Source organism: Denticeps clupeoides, chromosome 11, assembly GCF_900700375.1.
Source record: "Denticeps clupeoides chromosome 11, fDenClu1.1, whole genome shotgun sequence".
NCBI classification, from domain to species: Eukaryota; Metazoa; Chordata; class Actinopteri; order Clupeiformes; family Denticipitidae; genus Denticeps; species Denticeps clupeoides.
In genome coordinates this window covers 20294562-20320554 of record NC_041717.1, presented here as the reverse complement: position 1 = coordinate 20320554, position 25993 = coordinate 20294562, and the positions used below count along the sequence as shown (strand labels likewise).

Below are 25993 nucleotides of genomic sequence, written 5' to 3'. Positions count from 1 at the left end.
CGGTTTCACTAGTAAAATCACGGCATAAACGAACATGTTAAAAAGTATGGAAGAACGTCCAAAGCGACTTACGAGAGGAAGACACCAGCAGTTCTCATTTGGTTTCTATAGATCTTGAGTTGCAAAACTAAGAGCCCTGATGAGGCTGAACTTGTCAGGAATAGAACATGCAGGGAATTGTTAAGTGCTAGATGATTTTTTAAATTTTGTGAGTGTGTGTGTGTTAGTCTCGTCTAAACAGTGGGTTTTCAACTGCTTCTTAAAGGTGGTGGTAGTCTCGGCTAGTCGAATGGAGCAGGACAAGTTGTCCCACCAGCCAGGGACAACAAAGGACAACAGAGTCGATTGGGGTCGGAGACCCCGTGAAGAGGGAATTTTTAGTCTCCTTTCGTTTGCAGATCTGAGAGAGCGAGCAGGAGTGTAGCTAGTAGTGTGTTGATGTAGGAGGGTGCACTTCCATTTACAGCCCTGTAGGCAGCATCAAGGATTTAACCTCAATGCGAGCAGCTACCGGGAGCTGGTGGGGAGACGTGAGAAGAGGCGGGACGTGGGAGTGTTTCGGCTGAGCTGCAGTGTTTCATAATGACATATCACTTCACTTATACCATCTTTCAATATAATTAGGGCTGTCCAATAGAACATCTTAGTTTCTGCCATTCATTTGAAGTATTTATATACGTACCATGCAGCCGCTTAACCCGCAATTAAATGTTCAGCCGAAGTATTAAAATATCGTAATCCTATCTTAACTCTCCGCAGCAAGTAACGGACTCGGAATTCAGATCAGAGTGACACGTTCAGCGCATACGTGCGGTTGTACCGTCGCATCCTGAGCGTAACGCTGCCACCCGTCTCAGTAACAGCTGTACATATCATAGCTTTAGTATTAAGGATTAATTGTGATTAATTATTTGCAAAATGTACGATTAATCAGTCACATTTTTGAACGATTGACAGCACCTTCAGGCACGTACGTGCTGAGCCCCTTTCCCCACACGTGTCTCTGTAACAACGTTTTATTCAGCAAACATTTAGACGTTTTACTTACGCCCTGTACAATGTTGCATGGGTTTGAACAGATCTAGACAAAAACTCCCAAGATGCAATTTTTCTAATTCTTCGCATCTTACACAGGCATCTAGCTCACAAACCAGCTGGACCTTTGGATGAAAGTTCGAACCGGCTGCTCACCCATATATCAGCCTTAGTGGTGATCGGTTTCCCTCCGTACAGGTTGACCATCTCAGGGGCTCGATATGAAAGGGTTGTGTACCTGAGAGCGAGAGGAAGTACAGGGATGGGTTCAAAGGTCACCTTATTAATAGCGTCAAAGCACCAGTATCAAACCCCTAAACTTCCTTTCAGCAACGGCAAAAAATAAATATATATATATTTTTATATATCTTTTGTATATAACAATTTCTCAATAAGATGCAGTTCGGGGGAAAACAGATTAAGACCACGGCAACTCTTTTTCTCAATTTATGGGCATGTGTCAGTGTAGAAAAATTCCACGTTCCTAAAATGCTCCAACCAAACAAGTTTATGGCCATTATTAAATAATATAATACCATCACTCTAGGTTCGGTGAAAGCAGGACGGTCACATCCTCAGCAGAGGTTCGGTCGATCTGATCATCTGATCAGCAGGTCTTCATGCTGAAGAAGGTGTGCTGGTGTTGGAACATTCAAACTAATACTGAACGTGGAATGACTAAAAACAGCCGCTTATTAATAGCACTGCCATTTCTGGCGGGTTTGTTCAGGACGTCCTATACAATGACTGTCAAGATCCTGACCAATCGGCAGCCTGTCATGTTCTCATTTTTACTGTGAAGCCCAGACGGAACGCTGCAGCGTGTGTGCGTGTGTGTGTGTGTGTGTGTGTGTGTGTGTGTGTGTGTGTGTGTGTGCGCGCCATTTCATACTTTTTAATCTCGTCCTCTACTGCAGTCACTCCATCTTTGTGTGGGTGCAGCACCTTGTGAGTGGCACTTCCAAAGTCACACAGGACGTAGTTCCCCTGGTTATTCAAAAGGATATTCTCCACCTGAGGACGAATGCACACAGACACGCAGGTTTACCCACAACAGAGCTCCCCACCGACAGGCCAGCAGGACCAGTCAACATCCGCCGGACTCGGTGGTTTCAAGAGTGGAAGCTGGACTGGAAGATCTTACGCCTACTTTGAAATGTCCTGAATATCTGCTCTGCGCGATTATTTGCAGCCGTTGCTTGTGTGTGCTCAGCAAATATTGTCGGACTGTAGTAGCCTCATGTTCAACACACTCACATATGAACCAGAAGACCCAGTTTCGTACTACTACTATTGTGTCCCTGAGCAACCTCCAGGGGGACTGTCCCTGTAACTGCTGATTGGATAAGTACGACCATATGAAATGTTTATCTTAAATCAGTTTTAATTTTTCCTAAATTCACCCCCCCCCCCCCCCCCCCCATTTTAATTCTTCTGAATTCCACGTATTCCAATATAAACATAGTTTTTAGTTGAATAAATGTGATTGTGGAGTGGATTGGGAAAAAATAACCAGCAATAAGACAAAATCGCTGACATTTAATCGCTGTTCAACAAAGCGCTCGGGCATTTACCGTTTCCTTTTGTAAAACATTTACATGTAAATAATATGGGCATTTCATGCAAAAGAACTATTTTACACATTTGTCCAAAAATTAAAGCTTCATGTTTGACCTCAACATAAAAACATAGCAAATAAATCCACATTGTGGAGACCTGGAATTTAGTTTAGATTAGTGTGTATATATACGTATATGTTTTTCTTTTATGACTGAATGGGGGGTCTGTTTGAAACATTATTTCAATACATGATATGCTGTGTATACTGTTTTACAAAAGGAAGTTGTGCCCACTTGCATAATGAACTGGAACCACGATAATAAAACCACGCTTTGAATCGACTGGTTTTGTCTGCAAGGCCAAGAGTTTGCAGAGATTGCAGGGAATTCCTCGTTTAACAACAGATCCCATTTAATATTCGGTGAATTCCGCAATTCGGCCCACGCTTTCTGCGTTGTGGAAACCGCAGGACCCTGGATAAGGGCCTCTGTGCTGGTGTCCTGGACAGGGGGCGGGGCCAGCGAGGTCGTTCGGGTGGGTCAGCGAGGTCGACGTACCTTCAGGTCCCGGTGGATGATGGGGGTCTTGCACTGGTGCAGTCGCGCCACCGCCTCGCACGTGTCGCAAAATATCTGCAGGACCTCCGGCTCGCTGAAACCGACGGTGAGGCGCTGGTTCATCTGCTTCACCACCTGACCGGCTGACGGGCGGAGAGAAAGAGTTCACATTCAGCTACGGCACGAACTAAAAACCAGAATAAATGGGGCGGCGGTGGCCTAGCGGTTAAGGAAGCGGCCCTGTAATCAGAAGGTTGCCGGTTCGAATCCCGACCCGCCAAGTCCCCACACACTGCTCCCCGGGCGCCTGTCATGGCCGCCCACTGCTCACTCAGGGTGATGGGTTAAATGCAGAGGACACATTTCACTGTGTGCACCGTGTGCTGTGCTGCTGTGTATCACATGTGACAATCACTTCACTTTAAACACCCTGGATTGGAAACTGATTTACAAAAAGGACAATCGATGAATTCGCTGGACGATGAGAAACATTAAACACAAATGAAGGAATTAAGGAAAATTTAAAAAAAATTTAAAAAAAAAAAAAAAAAAAACATCGCATCAGTCACCGGGAAACATGCGCACGCTGAGCTGCAGCTACCTTTGCAGAACTCCATGAGAATGAGCACCTCCCACACGCCGTCTCCAACGCCGTTGATGGCGGAGTCCAGGTAGCCCACGATGTTCTTGTGCCCCGACAGCTCTTTCTGCAGGAAGCCAGAAGGGTAAAAACTTTTTTTTTTTTTTTTTAGTTTTTTTTAAAAGGGACTAGACGCTTTTTTTCGGCACGGGCGACTCACCATGATTGTGATCTCGCGCTTGAAGATGTTCAGGTCGGGCACGTTGTTGACGTACATCCTTTTAAGGGCGCAGCGCACGCCGCTGTGGGTGCGTGCCAGGAAGACCACGGAGAATCCACCTGCGGAACACGAAGATCACAGACGTCAGCTTCGCGAAGACGGCACGCCGGGTGACCGTTACCACGCACAGCAGCCACATTGACAACACTGACCGTCACCGTGCGGCATGTCTACACGGTGGCCTAGCGGTTAAGGAAGTGGCCCCGTAACCAGAAGGTTACGAACCCCGATCCGCCAAGGTGCCACTGAGGCGCCACTGAGCAAAGCACCGTCCCCACACACTGCTCCCCGGGCGCCTGTCATGGCCGCCCACTGGTCACTCAGGGTGATGGTTAAATGCAGAGGACAAATTTCACTGTGTGCACCGTGTGCTGTGCATCACAACGACAATCACTTCGCTTTTACGACCTTAGCACCAGGACAGGTAAAGTGAATTACACTGGTTTTGTCTTTCATGTCGATATTTTGGATGCAGGACCCTTTTATGATGGCTAGCCAGAGATATACCTCCACACCATCTTCATCGTACTACCTACCTAAACACTGCTGATGACACTTTTTCACGGAGACTGTGTCCCCAGATGGCAGTGTCCTCTTTACTTTACTTTACTTGGCAGACGCTTTGGATAAAAGGAAGACACCAGCAATTCTCGTTCGGTTTTGAGTTTGTCAGGAATAGAACATGCTAGGAATTGTTAAAAGCTGGACGAAAAATTGTTTTGTGAGTGCGTGTGTGTGTGTGTGTGTGTTAGTGTTACTCGTTTGCTTCTTAAATGTGGTGGTAGTCTCGGCTAGACGAATGGAGCCGGGCAAGTTGTCCCACCAGCCAGGGACAACAAAGTAGAACAGAGTCGGTTCGGATCGGAGACCCCGTGAAGAGGGAATTTTTAGTCTCGTTTAGTGTGCAGATCTGAGCGGGCGTGCAGGAGTGTAGCTAGGTAGTAGTGTGTTGGTGTAAGAGGGAGAACTTCCATTTACAGCCCTGTAGGCAGCATCAAGGATTTGAACTCAACGCGAGCAGCTACCGGGAGCCGGTGGAGAGACGTGAGAAGAGCAGGACAGTGTGCCCGGTCACACCACAAAACAGGTTCAGCAATGAGTCTGAAGTGTTGACTTCAGATCTCAGTCCACTCAAGCATACGAGGGACGTGCTGGAAAAGATGTCTGATCCATGAAGGAACCACCTCACATCGGATCAGGATCCGATACTGCTGGGCTTGGTACCAGATACCTCCAAGCCTCCAAGAGTCAGGGCTCTTTTGGTGGCAAAAGTGGCTCCTATGAGAGTTTTAGGTTGGTGGTGTTAATGATTTGGCTGCTTGTATGTACACTTGATCATTAAAACAATGAAATTGCAAAAATTTCTCTTTTACTCAGGTCAGTGCTAAAAATAAATGCCATCTTTCGTCATGTTTGTCGTTGCTGCGCGGCACAGATCATTTCTCTTGAATAAATGTCTTCTTTAGCCTTAATTCAGCATGCACCTCAGCAGAAAGTGAGAACGTTTGGATTTTTGCATTATTTTTATGCATTTTGTTTTGCAGATATACGTTTTCACTGCCATTTAGTCTATTCTCATGTCCACAATGTAATAAAAATCCAAGTCCTGTCATTAGAAATGTGTTCTTGAACAACACACTTGATATCCCTACACTCAAAAAGCTGACAAGAGCTGAATTATTACATTTCGGAAACATCAATATGATCTAAAGGGGGTAAAAGCAAGTAAACAATGTTGCACGAGTTTATTCAGACACAGTGAAAAAGGATTTATTGAAACAAAATCCATCAAAACTGTCAAAAGCTGAATAAAACCGCACTTTTTTTTTTTACGTTGCCTTGAGGCCAGTAAGGCGAAGTACGATAAGTGTTGAGAGGTATTAAAAGGGATGAACTGTTCAGTCGTTATAAAGAGTGTTGTTTCCAGCTGACTATTGAAATCGGAATCGAACCGATACGTTGCGAGTCGATGTGGCTCTAGACGAGGAATAGTTTTGTGTCATTTGGGACAGTTAAGCACGTCGGCTGCCCCTTTTGAAGATTTCTTGTCGTATTCAAATTTTTATTTTACTAATCAGACAAATCAGGCTTCGCCAAGAGGCCGATAAATTATGTAAACAATGGTGGGATTTTTTTTGCAAACGTCATGGTAAAGAGCCATAGACCATAATAAATAAAGGTCTGTCATTCATAAATGGAGTATTGTAAACAAGACTAAAGGAAAAGTGGGACATCATATCCAAATCTTTCGTGCGTGTGCGAGTCCCGTCTAATCCAGCGAGATGGGACGCTGCCAGACAGTCGCCCATTAAGACCCGAAAGACAAAAGAAAGGAAGGGTGAAAAAATAAAAGAAACAACGAGGCGCTTGTTGCCCTGAACGTCCTCAGGCTACAGGAAGACCTTGAGAAAGAGAAAATTCTGGATATTACAGCAGCAAACAAAAATACTGGCCCATAAACCAAACGGAGGCAACTGAGTAAAGTCTGGTGTTTGCCCAAAGAAGGTAGCTACAAATTCCCAGAAGCCTGTGTTTTGGTCACCTACAAGGAACCCCCAGGAAGTTTTCTTTGTTTTGGAAATTCTCCGGGTTTCACCGAACCCTTTTGCTTCTTTTAGAAACAAATACTGGAACCTGAAACTAAAAGTGGCCAAGTTGGGTCTCCAAGAAAAGAACGTGACTAGTGAACATTTATATTTATGGCATTTACCAGACGCCCTTATCCAGAGCGACTTACAGTAGTTACAGGGACAGTCCCCCCCTGGAGACACTCAGGGCTAAGTGTGTTGCTCAGGGACACAACAGAGTAAGTGGGGTTGGAACCTGGGTCTTCTGGTTCATAGACTGTTACCTCCCATCCTCACTTCTTTCACAATTCTATGCAATTACTACCATATATGGAACAATAGTCAACACATGGTGACAGGGTGGTAGTAGCCTAGTGGGTAACACACTCGCCTATGAACCAGAAGTCCCAGGTTCAAATCCCACCTACTACCATTGTGTCCCTGAGCAAGACACTTATCCCTGAGTGTCTCCGGGGGGGGGGGACTGTCCCTGTCATTACTGATTGTAAGTCGCTCTGGATAAGGGCGTCTGGTAAATGCTGTAAATGTAAATGTAACACATCACAATTCATTTCATTCACTGTTCTCAAACTTTCTTCTTTACAATCACATCATTTTTTCACTAAATGAAAACCATGGTCATATTCAAGAGGTTAAGTAATAAGTTAATTATGAATCGTGAAAACTATTTTCAGAAGATCAAAGGTCTCAGATTTAACTGTGATCAGTTCAAAACGGAATCAGCGCCAAAAACACCACTAGTGCCCGAAATGAACATTTGATTTATACTATTTAGACAAACCCCCGGAATCAGAAGGTTGCCGGTTCGAATGGCGGTCCGCCGAGGTGCCACTGAGCAAAGCACCGTCCCCACACACGCCTGTCATGGCCGCCCACTGCTCACCAAGTGTGATGGTTAAATACAGAGGACGCATTTCATTGAGTCACCGTGTGCTGTGCTGCAGTGTTTCTCAAGGACAATCACGTCACTTTCAAATGAGCAAAATTAATGATGGTACAAACCGTTTGAATCCCATGGGGGCTGGAAGCAACATGTCAAAGTCTGCAACTTTTCAGATAACTAGGAACCATCATTCATTCCAAGCAGACGGCATCCCCTCCCACCTCTGCTGCCAGGGGGTCCAGGAACCATACGGCCAAGAATTAATTTTTTTTATCTATAATAATTGGCAGTAAAAAAATCTACAAGTACATGGAGGAAACTTTGCAACAACAGACCTGACTACAACGATGCATTAGGGATAATTATTTATTATAGAACGTGACATTCATGTTCCCCTTTCAGCTGCTAAATGAAAACTCGCGAAGTCACTTCCTGTGACAGGCCCGTTGTAGTGTGAAGGCAGCGGGCCGGGCCCAGTGTGATGGCGGAAACGAAAGCCGTGGAGAGGTGCAGGGCGTCTGAGGCGAGCGGTTACCAGGTCTTTAGCGCTCGGGTGTGAAGTACGGCGGGGAAACCAGCGATCGTGTTGAGATTTGTGACGGAGATTCACAGCCTCTTTGGCTGGAAATCGTCTCGTGACGACTGGAACATTAGCTGCTTTACACACACACACACACACACACACACACAAAACGACAACCCTACATGGGCTTAGAGAGGGGAGCCTCCAAAATAACACACTCATCACTACAACAGCCAACAAGGACATTTCTGGAAGGAAAAGCGGCTCTAAACAACACACAACCACAGACATTCTGCGTAATGACCTGGGAGGCACTGCATATAAAAAAAAATGAAGAAAAAAAAAAAAGTTAAATAAAATTAAAATGAATCAAGAAGTGATTGTCATTGTGATACACAGCGGCACAGCACATGGTGCACACAGTGAAATTTGTCCTCTGCATTTAACCCATCACCCTGAGTGAGCAGTGGGCGGCCATGACAGGCGCCTGGGGAGCAGTGTGTGGGGACGGTGCTTTGCTCAGTGGCACCTTGGCGGATTGGGATTCGAACCGGCAACCTTCTGATTACGGGGCCGCTTCCTTAACCGCTAGGCCACCACTGCCCCAGGCGAACATTCACATAATTTAAATATTTGGAAAAATTTGCAAAAATGAAAATGTGGCTGACACCTCACAGGTGACATGAATTCACAAGACTGAGGCTAAAGTGTGTCACCAGCCACTGGGGACGCGGGTGACAGTGTCCCAAGCCCGGGGCATCGAAGACGGAGGCGTTTCACATTCACTTCGTCACACACACTGCATTGTGGGTCCGTCACTTAACGTTGCTTGCGGCATAAAGGAAAAACATGAATGTAATGGGTGGCACCAGGGCGGTAGTAGCCTAGCGGGTAAAACACTCGCCTGTGAACCAGAAGACCCAGGTTCAAACCCCACTTACTACCATCGTGTCCCTGAGCAGGACACTTAACCCTGCGTGTCTCCAGGGGGGGACTGTCCCTGTAACTACTGACTGTAAGTCGCTCTGGATAAGGGCGTCTGGTAAAATGTAAATGTGCAGCACAAGCAGCAACCAATAAGGGCGTCATTTGTGTAAGAATGAAGGAAACTGTATTAAATTCCTCAATTCGGCCTCCTCTGATATTACAAAAACACACAAATATATCGTTTTAACCATAAACGGCATATAATTTGATAAGTAAATTTAAAAAGTAAATGTTTTAGTATGTGTATGTTTTACACATCAACGTATCGCATAACAATCATATTAAATTGTAGGATTTTCTGCATTCAGCTGTCGAGTTTCCATAAAAAATATTGTCAAAAAAGATTTAAAAACGCCACTATGCTTGCTGGTGTTTTATTTTGCTGTTCTGCACTTCGTAAAGCGACCGGCGGATTACTGACGGATCGACGGCTTCTTTTATTTTATTTATTCACTCTACACTTCTAGATTTAAAGATTACTAGTAATCTTTAATGATTTTTAATGATATTTAAGTCCTTGTTTTGCATTCGGTTTATAGAGTCTACATTTTACACACACGCCGTTTTTATCAAAGTCACACGCGGCCAGACACAAAGGACTCGGCGCTGACGGCGAGTCTGCAGACAGCTGCTGCCGGCCTGCCGGCGAGGGGCTCGCGCCGGGCGACAGGTGGCGAGGGCGGCGCGGGGCCCAGCTGTGCCCCAGAGGCCGGGTCGGGCTCTCCTTCCCGAGCTCCCAGACACCGGGGCCTGGCCACGGCAGGTGGGCCGTCCTCACCGTAAAATATATATATTCCCCGTCACGCTGCGCGACCTTCTGAGCGCAACTAGGGTGGTAGTAGCCTAGCGGGTAACACACTTGCCTATGAACCAGAAAACCCAGGTTCAAATCCCACTTACTACCATTGTGTCCCTGAGCAAGACGCTTAACCCTGAGTGTCTCCAGGGGGGGACTGTCCCTGTAACTAATGATTGTAAGTCGCTCTGGATAAGGGCGTCTGATAAATGCTGTAAATGTAAAATGTAAATGTAAACTTTCCTCAGCGGCTCGCGACCGTCGAGCATAATCCCTTCCCTGTGTGCCAGCAGGGACAGTAAATGTACTCAGATCAAGCTGCCACATTTACGGCATTTACCGGGCGCCTGTCACGGCTGCCCACTGCTCACTCAGGGCGATGGGTTAAATGCAGAGGACGTATTTCACTGTGTGCACCGTGTGCTGTGCTGCTGTGCATCACATGTGACAATCACTTCACTTTGAACTGCCGACTGGCCTGGACTGTTCTCAGATCAGCCGGCCGGGTCCGGGGTGGTCGGGGGAGGCCCGTCATTACTGAGGAATGTTTCCTTCGGCGACTCCAGCGGCCTCACCATTACATCACTCCCAGCACACACACACACACACACACACACACACACACACACACACACACACACACACACAGAGAGAGTAGAGCCAAGTCGCTCAGTTTCGCGTTCAGTTGTGCAGCAGATGCACGTGAGTTCCGGCGAGTTACAGGCAGGACCAACAAACCCAGGAAGTGGGAGGAAGCGCCACCGTTCAGGTAACGGCTGGTGATGGACGGTACCTTCTCTGGCCGCTGTTAGAAAATGAAAGCAGGTGAAAAGATTATTTTAGTGTTAGAAATGAAATAGAAATCAGCGGCCAAGCTGAAAAAAATAACGAGGGCGTAATGAGCGCGTTTATCCGGTGCTACCCAGCTCTCCCTAAAGGATGCCCCATGATGTCATTCCCACACCTCGCCGCAGAGGATTCTGGGAAGTCGCGTTGCGTAAGAACGGCGTCTCCGGGGCCCCCGTCTTCATCGTGCCCCTGGGCCCAGTCCTTCGGCAGCACGCCGTCTCAGCGGGAACCAACACACACACACACACACAGCGCACCGTGCTGTTGTGAAAACAGCGCGCTAGACCTCCTCCGTGAAGAGGGTCAGAAGGTGAGAGTCAGAGAACGTGAGGCTGCATGAAAAGAAGGTAACCAAACATCCAGCGGTGGTCTAGCGGTTAAGGAAGCGGCCCCGTAATCAGAAGGTTCGAGTCCCGATCCCCGGGCGCCTGTCATGGCTGCCCACTGCTCACCAAGGGTGATGGGTTAAATGCAGAGGACGAATTTCACCGTGTGCACCGTGTGCTGTGCTGCTGTGTATCACGTGTGACAATCACTTCACTTTATATTATTGATAAATCTGTGGGATATGACTTTATTTAACCGTGCTGCACACCGTACATCGTTTAATTTGCCGCTTAAGAACACGGATACAGAGGTTTCCGGGTTACGACAGATGACAACAGCTCAAGGAGATTTTAGAACATGATCCACTGGTTAATAAAAAGTTATTATTTGGCGTGGACCAGTGAACGGCCACCATTTGTAATGCTATGGACATTAAAAAAACAACACGGGGTTTTTAATCCTAATAAGAACCTATAGAAACGATCCGTGTATTGAGCCTGTAATTACTGTTAAAAATGGCAAACTGAAGAAAATAAAAAGTTGTCCGTATTGGAGTTCTCTTTCCATCACGACCGTTTTCTATACAAAAAAAATAATAATAATAAATCAAATCATAACCCTGGTATTGTGATCTAGGCACTATCTGAAAGAAGAGCGCATGGAACACGGCACAGTATGTCAGACGATATGGGGTTTATTTTTTAAACCCCATGCGGGTTCGATTCTTCGCGCTGCCATCGTTCCAAAACCCCTGTGGCCTGGCCAGCCTCTCTGCGTCGACAGGAATATCTCCTTCCTGCACAGGCGTCAAGGCGCGGCGCGTCCGTCAAACCCCGGCTCCCCGGAGGACCCCAGAACTCGCGCTGCAGCGCCGCGGCGGTGGTGGGCCCGAAAATAGCGCACCGCTGACTCCCTCGCAAGTAGCCGAGAGATTCTGCACCGGTTCCTGACCGGGCATGCGGGCCGAGGGGGGGTCGATCTTCTGGAAGATTCCACGCTAACGAGGATCAGCGTTGCTCTCGGGTGCCCGACATGCAACGGCGTTACCAGAGACCTCCAGCAGGTCCTGCCCACGCCAAGTACTGACGACCGTGCAACATTTTACATTTACGCCATTTACCAGAGAGACTTACAATCAGTAGTTACAGGGACAGTCCCTCCCTGGAGACACTCAGGGTTAAGTGTCTTGCCCAGGGACACGATGGTAGTAAGTGGGGTTTGAACCTGGGTCTTCTGGTTCATAGGCGAGTGTGTTACCCCACTAGGCTACTATCACTGCTGCAACCAAAGATGCATTTACATGTTTCATTAACTGAAATTCTTCCATTGGCGAAGACGTAAGCATCACGGCGTCTTCTCTGGAGGCTCGGACGTCCTGCCAGCCCGTGTAACTGTAGACTCGTGACCCAGACTCTATTTAATAAAATACGGCCAAAACGTCTGTACGGTGCAGAGCCAAGATCATTAAAAAAAAAAAAAAGGCAGGTGAAAGACCTTCAAACAAACACACTTATCACACACGCCACCTTGGTCTAACTCGCCGGTGGTTTGCCATTAGATCACAAGGCCGTGGCCGATTACTTGGGAAAGGACCGTACTGAGGTCACCTTAACAGAAAATGGCCCCACACAGACACACACACACACACACGTGGTGGGTATGTGGTACGGCGGCCAGACCACACGGTGAGCACGGGGTTGTTTTTCCTGATTCCACATGGAAATTATTTTGCACACAAACATCTATTATCCAAGAAAATTGTAATGGTAACAAAACCAACCCACAAAAGGTCAGCCATAAACAGCAACGCAACGCGAACCGGGTGCCAGTCCCTGCCCGGGGACGAGGGGTGTTGAATTTAATCGTATAATCGATGCATCGCGGCGCAGACGCGGACGATATTGCATCGATGCAGTGCAGAACATAATCGATTATATTATAATGGGTGATTTTCTTGTTAAAAGTAGTGACTGTGGCGGCTCCGGGTACGAGTTTCACGCTGCACGGTGAGGCACCCGCCGCCATTGTTCTCGCACCGCGGTCAAAGTTGAAGCTTAATAGAATCCAAGCAGGCGAGATTTCTTTCTGCCACTTCGAAACACAAACACACACACACACACGAAGCTGGAACGGAGGAAAAGCGGATCTTTCTCTGAGTGTCCAGAGACCTACAATCCGACATTATCGTCTTACCAGGAGCCATGAAAAACACGCTGACTTTCCGCACTGAGCCATGAAAAGCGGCGTTAGATTTTCTACAATGCGCAGAAAAGCGGCCTGTGCTCAGTCCGCACTCACCTGACGCCACGGACGTCTGGACCAGGCGCTTTTCTAGCGTTCTTACGGGTTTCCTCCACTACACGAATCAGAGAAAGGTGTGCATTTAAAGGAGAACGACCAGTACATACGAGACTGTTACAAGGTGAGAAGAGGACAAAAAAATGTAGAAAATGTATGGCATGCATCATGATGCATCGATATCGAGGCACTGATAATCGTAATCGAATCGAACCGCGAGACCAGAGAAGGTTCACACCTCTACCGGGGACGGGCGCAACGTGCCTAGCGAGGCCATTTTGTAGGGACGCGCGCCGGGTTACCACCGTTCACTGCCTCCTGGTCGACTCGGCACAGGAACCTGTTCCACTGGCTCTCAGATCTCCGACGCCAAACCGGTCCTGGAGCGCTGTTCCGCTCGCGTGCGGTAAACATCCCTAGATTGCACGGGATTGGCGGCGATGCGCCCAGAGCATGAGCGCCGAGGGCCGTCTCTGTGGATCGGTGTTTATGTGATTCCGTTGGACTTCCTCAGTCCGCTACGTACGACTGTGAATGTAGGACGAGGATGGGACGGCCTACTTTGTGCAGGCTCATTACCGTACTCTTCCTTCGCGGCGGGAAACGGGGAGTCAGGGACGCGGGCGGCATGTTGTGTTTAAAAGGAACAGAATGCGGTGGAAGTAATCATATATGGCGCTCCGCATCCTATAGAATTAAGGGGTTTGTCTCTATTCGTGCCTTTTTCAACCTGGCAAAACCTGATATTAAATTTTTCACAATCAGAATTAAAATGGCAGAAGTTAGCGTTGTTCGTGTGTGCACTTGCGTCACTGTCGGGTTCGGGCCTAACTTTTAAGGCAGCTCTATTGCACGTAGTACCACTGTGTGAAGCCTGAAAATGGAGTCCAGGACAGCAGTTGCTCGAGTCCTTGGCAGGAAACAGAAAGCACGCGAATGACATTTATTAACACAAGCCAAAAAAAAAAATGTCATCGTTCAATATGGGAAGGTAGACCTCCAACAGGCTTTTCGCCGCGTCTAATTGATGTACAGTCTCATTTGCGTACAGGCCCTCAGGGCGATATCTAAAACTGCACAAACCGCCATTTTAAAACACACAAAATAAACAGGTACAGAGGATCCACGTGGCAGTTCGCCATATTCGGGACAGGAGGGGGCCGGTCTGTTATGCAAAACCCTCGCTAGACGGAGTTTATCCGAGGGTCTGGCGTAAAGGCCCTTTTGTCACACTAACTAATAATGTAATGGGAGGTTTGCGGAAGATTTGGGTCCTGTTCGGACCCAAACGATGGGCTGCAAAGCAACGCGGCCCAGTAATTTTGACGACTTCAGTAGAAAAAAAAAGTCAAGTGATTGTCAGTTGTGCACAGCAGCAGCACAGCACACGGTGCACACGGTGAAATTTGTCCTCTGCATCTAACCCATCACCCTGAGTGACCAGTGGGCAGCCATGACAGGTGCCCGGGGAGCAGTGTGTGGGGACGGTGCTTTGCTCAGTGGCACCTTGGTGGATCGGGAGTCGAACCGGCAACCTTCTGATTCCTTAACCGCTAGGCCACCACTGCCCCATTGCAGCTTCCCCCATCTTCAGCCTCTTTCTTGTCAAATCTCCAAGGTGCTCCCCGGGGGCGCCTCTCATGGCTGCCCACTGCTCACCAAGGGTGATGGTTAAATGCGGAGGACACGTTTCACTGTGTGCACCGTGTGCTTTGCTGCTGTGTATCACAAGTGACAATCGCTTCACTTCAAATCCAGTCACTTGACTGATTCAGCATTCGGAGTAAAAAAATGGGCCGCTGAGACGGGTCACCAGCAGCGCGGGCCTTGTAAGGCGCCGCCGGAGCGATTATTTACTCCGCAGAGTTGGGCGCGGCCCGGGCGACACCAGCACACCAGCTTCATACAGGTCAACTAATCCAGAGCAGCCTTCAGCCAGCAAGCCCCGAGTCGCGCTCGCCAAGACGCCACGGGACACCACAAAGGCGGCCGAGGCGGCGAGTGCGAGGGACGCGAATCCACCGGTGAAGTATCCACAGTGGGGAAAAAAAAAAAAAAAAAAAAAAAAAACGACGGCCGCTCGCTGACCACAAAGCCGAGGGTGCCGCCGAAAACAGGCATCATCATCATCATCATCGGTCTGTGGTGTCACAATAGTCTTGCTCAAGCTTGTTCAGTCACATTGTGCAAGAGTAAAAAAAAAAAAAAAAAAAAACACACACACACACACACACACACACACACACACACACACACACACACACCTCTAGAAATTGTAATGGTTATACAGTAAGGCAGCATTACAGTCAGAAGTAGAAATCGCTTTCAGTTTATGGGGGCGGCGGTGGCCTAGCGGTTAAGGAAGCGGCCCCATAATCAGAAGGTTCGAATCCCCATCCGCCAAGGTGCCACTGTCGTGCCACAGGTGTCATGGCTGCCCACTGCTCACCGAGGGTGATGGGTTAAATGCAGAGGACAAATTTCACTGTGCGGTGTTTCACCAGTGACAATCATTTCACTTCTTTTTTGCTGGTGACAAATTATTTCTGGTGTGTGTGTGTGTTTTTGTAAACAGTACAAAAAGGGAGGAGCCTATTGAGTAACAGCTCACACACACGCCGCTTCCTCATTCTGGTTCATTTCGTAGAAAACACGCTTTTCTTGTTTTATGCCATTTATTTGTGCAGATCCCGAGGACGCCTCCACATTCCCCGCGTTTAGCACGTACTTCAGATCCCTCGTCTGCTAGGTGGCGGAGTGAACTTCCACGCGACGTTTTTTTTTTACGCAGGATGTAGACGGTCCTTTTTTGGACATTATTAGATGGTTCCGAGTAAAGATAATGGTATTTACCCATCGGGGATTTGGGATTTCTGCGATGGACATTTTAAAGCACTCGCGTGATTGGCTGCCCTTTGCGGCAGTTTCGCTACCGTGGAAAGGGTAGCTGTTCGCAGGAGAACGTTGTTGAGTGAGACCCCATCGCCATAGCAACCCATAACAATCGGATGAAAAGTAGACCGTTTAACCAACAGTCACAAGTTTCACTTCCCTCAAACGTTGGCTTTCCCGCGCGTGGACCGTCTTGCCGAACTGATCGTGTTTTGGCCTTCGTCTTTTATTTATTGGAAAAAATGTTTAACCCCCCACACACACACACACACACACACACACACACACACACACGGTGTACCGCCAGCCATCGATGGGCCCCGCTAACGAGTCCTGCGGAATGACCGGACAAAGAGCGCGAGGACGGTCGGGGGGGGGGGGGGGGTAAAAACCATCAGGCCCCAACGAGCAAGCACAAAGGCGGCGGCCTTCGTCACGGGACCGCGTGCCGCGGCGTACCAGCATTCTTCATCGGTTGCTGGAACGAGAGCACAAAAGCGACACAATCCGGCCATTCAGTTCCGCTACGGCGCGCGGACGGTGCCGATGCCATGCAAATATTCTTGCCGGGGGGGTAAATTAATGCATTTGCATAACTGAGCCCGTTCACAATGACGGGAAGCGCTGACGGTGCAGAATTACGTACGCCTCGGCGGGGCGAGTCCTCGTTCAAACCTTTAAAGGAACGTCCCAGGCGTGCCGCTCGCCGGACGGGCCGCGAACGAGCTCGTGTCTATCACAAAAATGCAAGTCATCAATCGTTTTAAAAGGGTTTCACCCTCATACTTTATATCATATTTCTTGACACCTGCCAGTCGTGCTTTATCGCTTATCTACCCTCCGATCAGATCGTCCGATTAGAGCTGGACGTGCGTTGAAAACCCGACCACAGAACAGAATCTCACGTCAGAAAAGGCCTCGGAGCGGCCATGTTTACTTTGCTCCTGTTTGCTCGCGCCGTCGGCACACACGCTGTACTGCGGGAACCCTTTACCGCGCCTGCCGCGCCGGCGTGAAATTCAAACCCTCCTGCACGCAACGTTCTGCCGAAATCGTCGTCGTCTTCTTCTTCTTTTCTGGCCGATCCGGAAGGAGATTCCGGAGAAGTGAGGAGTAACACCGCGGAAAAACCAGGGAGCAGGAAGCCGGGATGGAAAACACGCGCATGCTGTTGGTACTAAAGACAGATGCATCCTGAGAGGAGTCCTTATTTTAGTAAAGCACCCCGAAAAAGCCCTCCCCCGAACAACGCGCTTCCCCGTGCCACATCCTTTCCTCTGATCGGAGGCGACCCGGGGTCAGAATGGGACCGCAAGAGCACTGGAAGTGCGCTGGACGGGCCATGACTTCGGTTAATATGGTCAAGGAGTTGAAAAAACATCTCATGTGACAATCTGACCACTTCTTTTTTCCCCCCTTTCATGACCCAGGCCACCTGTGGTCATCCATTAAAAATATATATAAATAAATAATTCATCTGACCCTTACTCATTTTACCTTGTAGAGTTCCCTATGGGTGCAATATCATAATATGTGGAGTTCCAGATAATCAAAGATTCCTATCGGGGATGTAGAGGGGACCAACATGGTAAAATAAGAAGAATCAGAGGTCGCATCGTGTGACCCACCGTCTCAAACGCCCGACAAGATTGTCTGCCTGGCTGCGGCACATGGCCAGAGTGGACGTGGCCACGGATTAGAGCTTTAAATCAGGCCTTAAAAGTTCGACCCGAGCCACACCACACATTATTACCAGCATGCGTTGTGGGTCATTTACACATTTTAACGTTATTTTTCACTTTTGTTTTTTTTTTTTTTTTTGCCACCCGCACCTCAGACTTAATCGGCATTGGCCAGCCTCCATTTCACCGCCTCAGCATCCACTTTCACGGCAATCAAAATGCATCACCTGACCGCGCATTAACCAGAGCAAAATGATCAAAATAAAGCGCTTATATAAAAAAAAAAAAAAAAAAAAAAAAAAAAGCACAGTGCACCTATAAAACACGTCACGCTCCATGCGGCCTTTCAGCAACAGACCATCAACGCTTTGAGAACGCTGCAAGGTTGGCGTTGTCGTGCAGGGGCATGCCTGGCGCATCACACGCCCGGCCGCGTTGCAAAACCATTTCTTCTCGGCGAGGTACGGAAGGCCGCGGACGCCTCTTTCTCCCTCAGACTGAAAGGGGGGCGGGGGAAAATTTACGCACTTCAGAGCCTAAACATCGGACATTTTTCTTTGGTGGTTCAGGCAGCTAGAATCCATCAGACTTGAAATATTATATATCGCTTTCCTGAACTCAAGAGAGAAAAAAAAAAAACACACTAATATTACTACTAATAAATTGATGGGGCATTGATCTATCCAGTACGCGATCCCCATCATCTCTGTTCTCCTTTGTTGGCCCTGGCTGGTGGAACAACTTGTCCTGCTCCACTCGACTAGCCGAGACTACCACCACCTTTAAGAAGCAGTTGGAAACCCACTTATTCAAAAAGTATTTCACACGAGTCCACCACTAACACACATACACACACTGCACACACTGGCTCTTAGTTTTGTAACTCAAAATCTCTAGAAACCGAACGAGAATTGCTGGTGTCTTCCTCTTGCAAGTCGCTTTGGATAAAAGCGTCTGAAAGGAAAAGTAACAACGTTTTGAGTTTTAAACTAAAATTCGTGCATGTTTTATAGCACAAAAACTTAAAAAAAAAAAAGTTACTCATTACTACATTTTTAAACCATTTTTTTTAAACCAGCCCCTTCCTAATTCATACTCACACATCATGATCGCATGATAACATTGTTGCTGTAGAGTTATCGCGCACCGGGCAGCGATATTTTATCGTATCGCGAGATTTCGCGTCTCTACTCCCGACAGCTCCAGAAAACAATCATAACTAACTAGTGTTAACTACGCGCTAATTAAATTGTGGATGTAGTAACAGACCGCCTTTCTGCTTTTACTCTGTAGCAGTGGCCTACGGCACTGAATCGAGCGGACACGCCGCTCCGTGTTGCGGCGTGAAGAGCAGCCTACCCTCCGCTATCAGCTCCTCCACGGTGACCTGGTACCGGCCCACGGCGAACACCTTCCCGATGTAGCTGCTCTGGCCGGCGCCCGCCCCGGAGCCGCATCCGCCCCCCTGTCCGCCGCCCTCCGACCGCGGCATGCGGGAGAACTTCTTCATGCTGGATCCGACGTGAGATGTCCTCGTCCTCGGTGACACGGAGCCCTATCCTCGCACGTCCCGGCGCCCGGCGCTCATCCTCTCGTCGACGCTCCAGTCACTCCGATGTCATGGCGAGAGCCTCGGCTTTATCTCGGCGCGGAGGTCCAGGTGGCGGCGTCACGACGGAGACACGCCGGCCTCGGCGCTCGGACCTCCAGATAATGACGGCGCGAAAGCGGCTAGGCTAGCGGCGCGGATGCTAGCTAACTCCGCGTACCTCCTCCGCTTCCCTGCCCGCAGAGGCGCGGCTCGGCGGCTGGCGTCCACCCGGGGCTGGACGTTCGCTCCCGGTCCGGGTGAATTGTCCTGTCCGGCTCGCCCAACTTGGAACTCCAGTGATTCCCCGTCCGAATAAAGTGGGAGGTTTGTTGTTAGCGCAGCCAGGCGGAGACTCGCGGTCAACGAGACGCTCAACTTAAGCACCCTCCCTCATGGGATCGGGCCGCCACTGCGCATGCGCGGACCCCGCAGCGTGCCTCGTCGTTTCCACTGGCTCTGTCGCGTTGCCAAGCACTCGTACACTGGCTTGACCGTAAACATCACTAATATTGTCAGTCGCCGGTGTTGGATATTTTCATTTGAAATTGTGTTTGGGCCCATAAATATTAGCAATATATTCTTTGCACCAATTCATGACTGCTACACAAACGCAAAACGAGTATTTCGCTCGTCACCTGGCAACAAGTGCGCTTCCTAAATTTACCGATTTCAAAGTTGCAATTATCATTTTCAGATATTGCAAACTATGCTGATGACATGTCGTTAGTCAGGGGTTACCTTGGTGGAACCCGAATGAGAAGATGTTTGCATGAGTGACTTCTTTGGGGCGGGTGACACTGTTTTTTCTGGGCGCTTCGGCGATCGAGTTGAACTCTCGTTGTAGTGAATCTCTACAAGCGCTTTCCCATTCAGTCGTTTGGGGGTAAAGGACGCCTTTACAGGAAGGGAAGTGTCGCAAGAGCCCCCCTCCTTCAGCTTCTTCCGAAATATATTTTATTCCAAAACAACAGTATTAAATTGTAGATATTTATTCTATTGAGAGGCTATCACTCAAAACAAATCTCTAAACGCTTTTAATCTGCATAAATGTGTTTTTAGATCTGTGTCCCACTCAGATCTAAAACAAAAAAGAAATAGTGAATACAATCTAATTTGTTTTTATACATGTATTTATGACTTATAATGATTTATTTCTCTGTAAAGAGCCCATGGAGACTGGCCACAGTTTTTTTCTGGCTTTGTAAATCAGTATGATTTTGTCACACAGCGCCCTCTTGTGTCTGATTCTAATTCATGATTCTTAAGGAGAACAAATCATCAGGAGCTCAAGGCACCAAAAAGTGCTTGGAAGTCCTCAAAAAAAAAAAAAAACCTGCTCCGTCGCGGCTCGAGGTTTGGTGCGTGCCACGCCTGCGAGGTGCTCCGCCATCGTCCTGATTTCGCATGTAAATTCCACAGGCAAATCTATCCCGTGGGGACACGCCTTCATTTCAGATGTAGAACATCTTCGCTTGCTTACTTTGCACTGAAGCAGCCTGCAGAAGACGAAGAGCTGATGCTGTGGATTCGTGGAAATCCCTTAGATGAAATTTATCCACAATGTTGTAGATGTGAACTTTATTTTGCAGGTTATGGACCGTATTCGAGCTGTGGTGCAGAAGTAAAGGCTTATGAAAGGTGAGAAGACACACCGTTTACATGCACCAAGCCTGCTCTGCCGGAGAAGCGGCCGTAACCGCAGCACGATCTGATGGTTCCGGACATTCCTCCACTGTTTAGACTTGAGTAATGAGAATTAAATGTTCCTTTTTATTATTTACTGGACAAGTGCAAGCAACAGATATGAATGAACAGACCAATCAGAGGTCAAAGGTCATAACAATGAAAAACATTCAATTTTTATACATTTAAATGAGATTAAATAAAAAATGTATACTGTGGAGTAGTCAGTACAGATAGAAATCAACTTGACGGAACTCGAGTGAACGTCGCATATTCAAAGTAATTCGTATTAGTTCTGGACAGATTCTGCGTTGGTTCCTTTACGAACGGTTCTGAGCGGCACATCTGTCTTTCAGAAGGAGGCCATCAAGCCACCACAGAGCTGACACGGTTCCGTCGCATTCTTCAGCGCGGCCTCGATTCTCCCCCCCGAGGAGACGGCAGCCGCGTACGCGCTCCTCTCGGCCCACCAGAGCAGGAAATGCAGGTTTCACGTGTCTCAGCGTTCGATATGATCACACGAAACACACACCATGCTGGACAGCAGAAGCGCGATTGGATCTCAGGCAGGTCTGAGCACACGACAGGAGAAATGGGCGCGATCAAACATCTAGAATTACATGGGAATGACTAGAACAAACACCACCAGCTCTGTCTACAACTCATACAAAATGCAGCAGCACGACTGATCTTCAACCTTCCCAAATTCTCCCATACCGCCCCTCTGCTACGTTCCCTCCACTGGCTCCCAGTAGCTGCACGCATCAGGTTCAAAATACTGATGCTGGCCTACAAAGCCAAACATGGAGCAGCACCATCCTACCTCACAGCCCTTATTACACCTCACACTGCACCTCGTTTACTCCGAGCCTCCAGTACTGCTCGCCTGGTCCCTCCATCTCTGAAGGTAAAAGGAAGACGCTCATCTAGACTCTTTTCCGTCTTGGCCCCTCGGTGGTGGAATGAAGTTCCAGCTCAGTCACTGAGCACCTTCACACGGCAGCTCAACACCTTCCTCTTTAGAGAAGATTTAGATGAACTTGTAACCTTCTTCTTGTCTGACTTCAGTATAGAAACTAGAACAGAGTGAATAAAAAGATTGTATTCATAGTTGGGGGTCCTAGTGAACCAGAACTGATCACTTCATCCATGGTGACATGGAAGCACGTTGTAAGTCGCTCTGGATGAGGGGCGTCTGCCAAATGCCGTAAATGTAAACGTCACAGTGAATACATGATATCGATGTAATATCATAAACCAGTGCTTTTATTTGAAACATACGGGGGAGGGGAGTACAGTAGAGGTTTTTTTTTTTAATAATTACACACAACAGTGATATCACAACATCAGGACGACGTCATCTAACGTCCTTCCCCTTTGAATGCATTAATAACTCGATTAGAAGACGCACGGCAGTGAAATCGGTCTAAGCTTTTTACGTACAGGAACATCCAGGCGTACAGTCGTGGCAAACGGGGTAACAGGCAGCAGCCAAAAATCAAGCAGACGCTCGAGGGAGGTACGAGTCCGGATTCAGTCAGATTTGCCGCGTTCTTTCGAATACAGCGGGCCGGAAAACGTGGAATATAATAGACGCACATCCAACACTTCACAGCTAATGACGGGTTCGCGGATGTGTGGTAGCATCGGTTCCGCGTTACGGTTCGTTTTTGACTGAACGGCGTCCACATGGTGCCACTTTGCATATGACAGTGACACCGTACGAATGCGATTAGGAATAAATAATTCCGCCACCGCGGGTGCTAGTTCGGTTAAAGGTTCACACGCGTGACTGACGTCGGTGACGGGAACTGGAGCCCCGCCGGAGGCCGGGACGTCACATCCGACCGCCGAGACGAGATACGAGGGGTCAGGCTACAGGCCGCTGCTGTGGAGAACGTTCACATTCCGACGGAGCGTTTGTGGTCGCGACCGTCAAGCTACTTTTCGTGAAAAAAAAAAAAAATGCAATTAATTAAAATAATAATAATAAATAAATAACGTGCACTACAGCCGGTCGACTTCATTCCACCGCGAACGCGCTACAATCCAACGTAAATGTGTGAGGGTATGAAATAGAAAAGTAAACGAGGGAAACGGGACTCGGTCCGTCCAGCTACACGGTGCACATGCTTCCAACAGGTTGCATTTTTATTCGTGTTTAGCAGATTAAAAATAAATTAAAATTTATTTTTAAATCAGAATTTGTCGCATCGCTACACCGCCACCGAACACGCTTTCTTTATTCGGACGGACCGTCCCTTTAATTAAAGTGCTCCCACTCACAGAGTGACCTAATCTTCACAGCACCCTAATCTCTAAACTGGGTCCCTAAATAGAACACCCCGGAGAGACACTCAGGCTATAAAAAGCGGAAAGTAGGAAAAACGGAACAAAGTGCCTCCTCAGAATTGGTTCAAATCGACCGAATCGTCCAAATCTTGCAGATTTTGTCGCGTTTTGTGTTTTTTTTTTTGTTTTTTTTAGGGGGCGGGGCCAAGAGTTCCTGTCCTCAGTGTAGAACCAAGTAGCTGGTCACGAGCGACACGCCGCTGGCCAGCAGCACCGTCGCCTCCGGGCCGAGGGGGCCGTACCTCTGGCCGCGGGATCGGAAGTCCAGGCTGCGGCCGTCGGCGACCCGCTGCTGCGCCAGGCGCTCGGAGTAGGCCATGAAGAGTTCCACGCAGCGCCGGGCCTTCAGCTGCTCGATGAGGGCGGGGTAGCCGATCTCCACCACGCTGACGAGGTCCTCGTCGTCCTCCTCCGCCGCCACCGCCTCGGTCATGTCGGCCCCTTCGGTGACCCCGCTGTCACCCTGTGTGCCATTTTGGGACTCGTCTTCTCCCTCTGGGGTCGGTGGAGCGGAGCTGTTTGTTTCAGGGGGGGTCTTGGGCACGTCACCCCCCTGCTGCTCAGTCTGGCGCCGCTGCCCCGGCAACAGGTCGTCCCTCTTCATGCACGCGTCCATGTATTTGTCATATTCCTGCGGCGGGGTGTTCTGGAAAGCGGGTGGCGGCTCCCGGCCACCCGGGCTGCCACCAGTGGCGCCTCCGCCGTGTCCTTCTCCGCGGCCGTCAGGGGACCTCTGCCCGTACCGGCGGTACAGGTAGTGGTTGTAGTAGTACTCCTCTTGCGGACTGTGGAACGCGAAGTGTGGCCGGGTGAAGCTGCCCAGGCCGTAGCCCAGGGCCATCCCCGCCATGGCGCCGGCCCCGGCGGCCAACACCGCCTGCTTGCCAAACCCTTTCGAGCGCAGGGAGGGGCTGTAGCCCATGCCGTGCACGGACTGAGCGAACGGGGAGCCCCCCGCCCCGTAGCCGTGCCCGTAACCCCCGTAGCCGCCCCCGTAGCCTGGGCTCATGATCTTGTTGTTGGGGTTCCAGTTGGGGTTGCCGCCCGGGTACCCACCGGCGCCCGCTACTGGGTTCGACCCTCCTCTCACGGGGTAGCCTGGGTAAGATCCACCAACAGGGTACGGGTTAGCACCGGCCCGTCCGGGGTATTGGTTGGGGTAGCCTGCTCCTGGATAGGAACCATGGGGGTGCTGATTCGAGGCCCTCCCGAGGCCGGGATAAGGGGGCGGGGGCCCAGCTCCAGGATAAGGAGGCGGAGCCCCGCCGCCAGGATACGGAGGCGGGTTGGGGTTCTGGGGTTGCCGGGGGTAGCTGCCCGCCTGGGACTGCGTCTGGCTTGGTCGGCGTGACGACGACGACCCGCCCGTGCTGCTCCCCCGTGTTCCGGTGGAGGAGGTCTTCCGACCCCAGCTGAGACCCCCGGATTTGAACCCCCCGCCACCTCCCCGCCTGGCCGTGACACTAACCAGGGCGGCCAGGAGAAGAAAGAGCAGGGTCAGGCGCGCCATTCCTGAAAGAAAAAAAAAAAGATATATCTCCCAGTTTCTTTACAGTAAACACGATATTGGAAAAAAAAAAAAAAAAAACAGATCCAGGACAGTGACGTCACGATCACGCGGTTACCAGTAAACCGAAGAAGGGAGTGTTGCTTTACCGACGTAAATAATTCAACGAAACGAGAGCGGCACCACGAACCCCGTTCTGAAGAATGACCAGTTATAATAATTATAATAATAATAATTATTATTATTACTAGCGGGAATGACTGCGCGCGGCCATGCCTGACTAGTAAAATGGAGCGGGAAAAGCCCACGTTTAATCCCGAATGGGATTACCGGCTGCCATACTAGAAACGCGTCGGAGAACGTTTTAAACCGACAGGCGATGACGACGCGGACGATATCGGAAAGCTGGGGGGGATGAAACGTCGGAACGCGGCACTCTCACCTCCACGGCGACCAGGCTGTCCGATAAGGTCCGCGGGGCGCCGCGTCGCTCGTTCTGCTTCTCCTCAGACTGGGACCGCGAGTCGGGGGCGGGGCCAGTGACGTAACGTCCGGCCCCAGGCGGAAACCACGTCACACGGAGAACAGGAATACGTTTATTATATTACTTATTTATAATATATAAACTTCATTCTCGTTTATGGATTTCTTTCTTTGCCTATTTTAATGACGGAAGCGCATTTGTTTCGTCGCACAGCGCCACCTGCCGTCAAGTACAGGGAAGAGCGCGATTGTTTTACATTTACAGCATTTACCAGACCCCCTTATCCAGAGCGACAATCAGTAGTTACAGGGACAGTCCCCCCTGGAGACACTCAGGGTTAAGTATCTTGCTCAGGGACACAATGGTAGTAGGTGGGGTTTGAACCTGGATCCTTTGGTTAATAGGCTACTACCAGCCTAAAATAGTTTTATAGTTTTGTTAACTGTGCAGTTACGTGCTGCCTGTCTTTTATAATAGCAGTTAATCGATATTTACCTGGATTCTTCTTCATGTATTACTCCTCATGGAGGCCACTGTTG

The 25993-nt window shown here is 49.0% G+C and overlaps 2 protein-coding genes across 3 annotated transcripts in view; both read right to left on the bottom strand.

The window, feature by feature from the left end:
• The window catches only part of bmp2k (BMP2 inducible kinase), a 33010-nt gene extending 13202 nt beyond the window's left edge, over positions 1 to 19808 (bottom strand). For both annotated transcript variants that reach the window (XM_028995403.1, XM_028995404.1), the window contains exons 1-6: positions 19197 to 19808; positions 3953 to 4071; positions 3754 to 3859; positions 3153 to 3295; positions 1928 to 2049; positions 1192 to 1273 (exon numbers count right to left, since the gene is read on the bottom strand). In XM_028995403.1, the coding sequence (XP_028851236.1) occupies positions 1192 to 1273; positions 1928 to 2049; positions 3153 to 3295; positions 3754 to 3859; positions 3953 to 4071; positions 19197 to 19347 (723 nt within the window). In that variant the 5' untranslated portion in view covers positions 19348 to 19808. The remainder of the gene's footprint in view (positions 1 to 1191; positions 1274 to 1927; positions 2050 to 3152; positions 3296 to 3753; positions 3860 to 3952; positions 4072 to 19196) is intronic.
• A 2548-nt stretch (positions 19809 to 22356) lies between these two features.
• Positions 22357 to 25562, bottom strand: prnprs3 (prion protein, related sequence 3). The gene is made up of 2 exons (XM_028995407.1): positions 25413 to 25562; positions 22357 to 24975 (listed from the first exon to the last, which is right to left on the bottom strand). The coding sequence occupies exon 2, from the start codon at positions 24971 to 24973 to the stop codon at positions 23624 to 23626; it is 1350 nt and encodes a 449-aa protein (XP_028851240.1). The 5' UTR covers positions 24974 to 24975; positions 25413 to 25562; the 3' UTR covers positions 22357 to 23623.
• Positions 25563 to 25993: the final 431 nt, after the last annotated feature.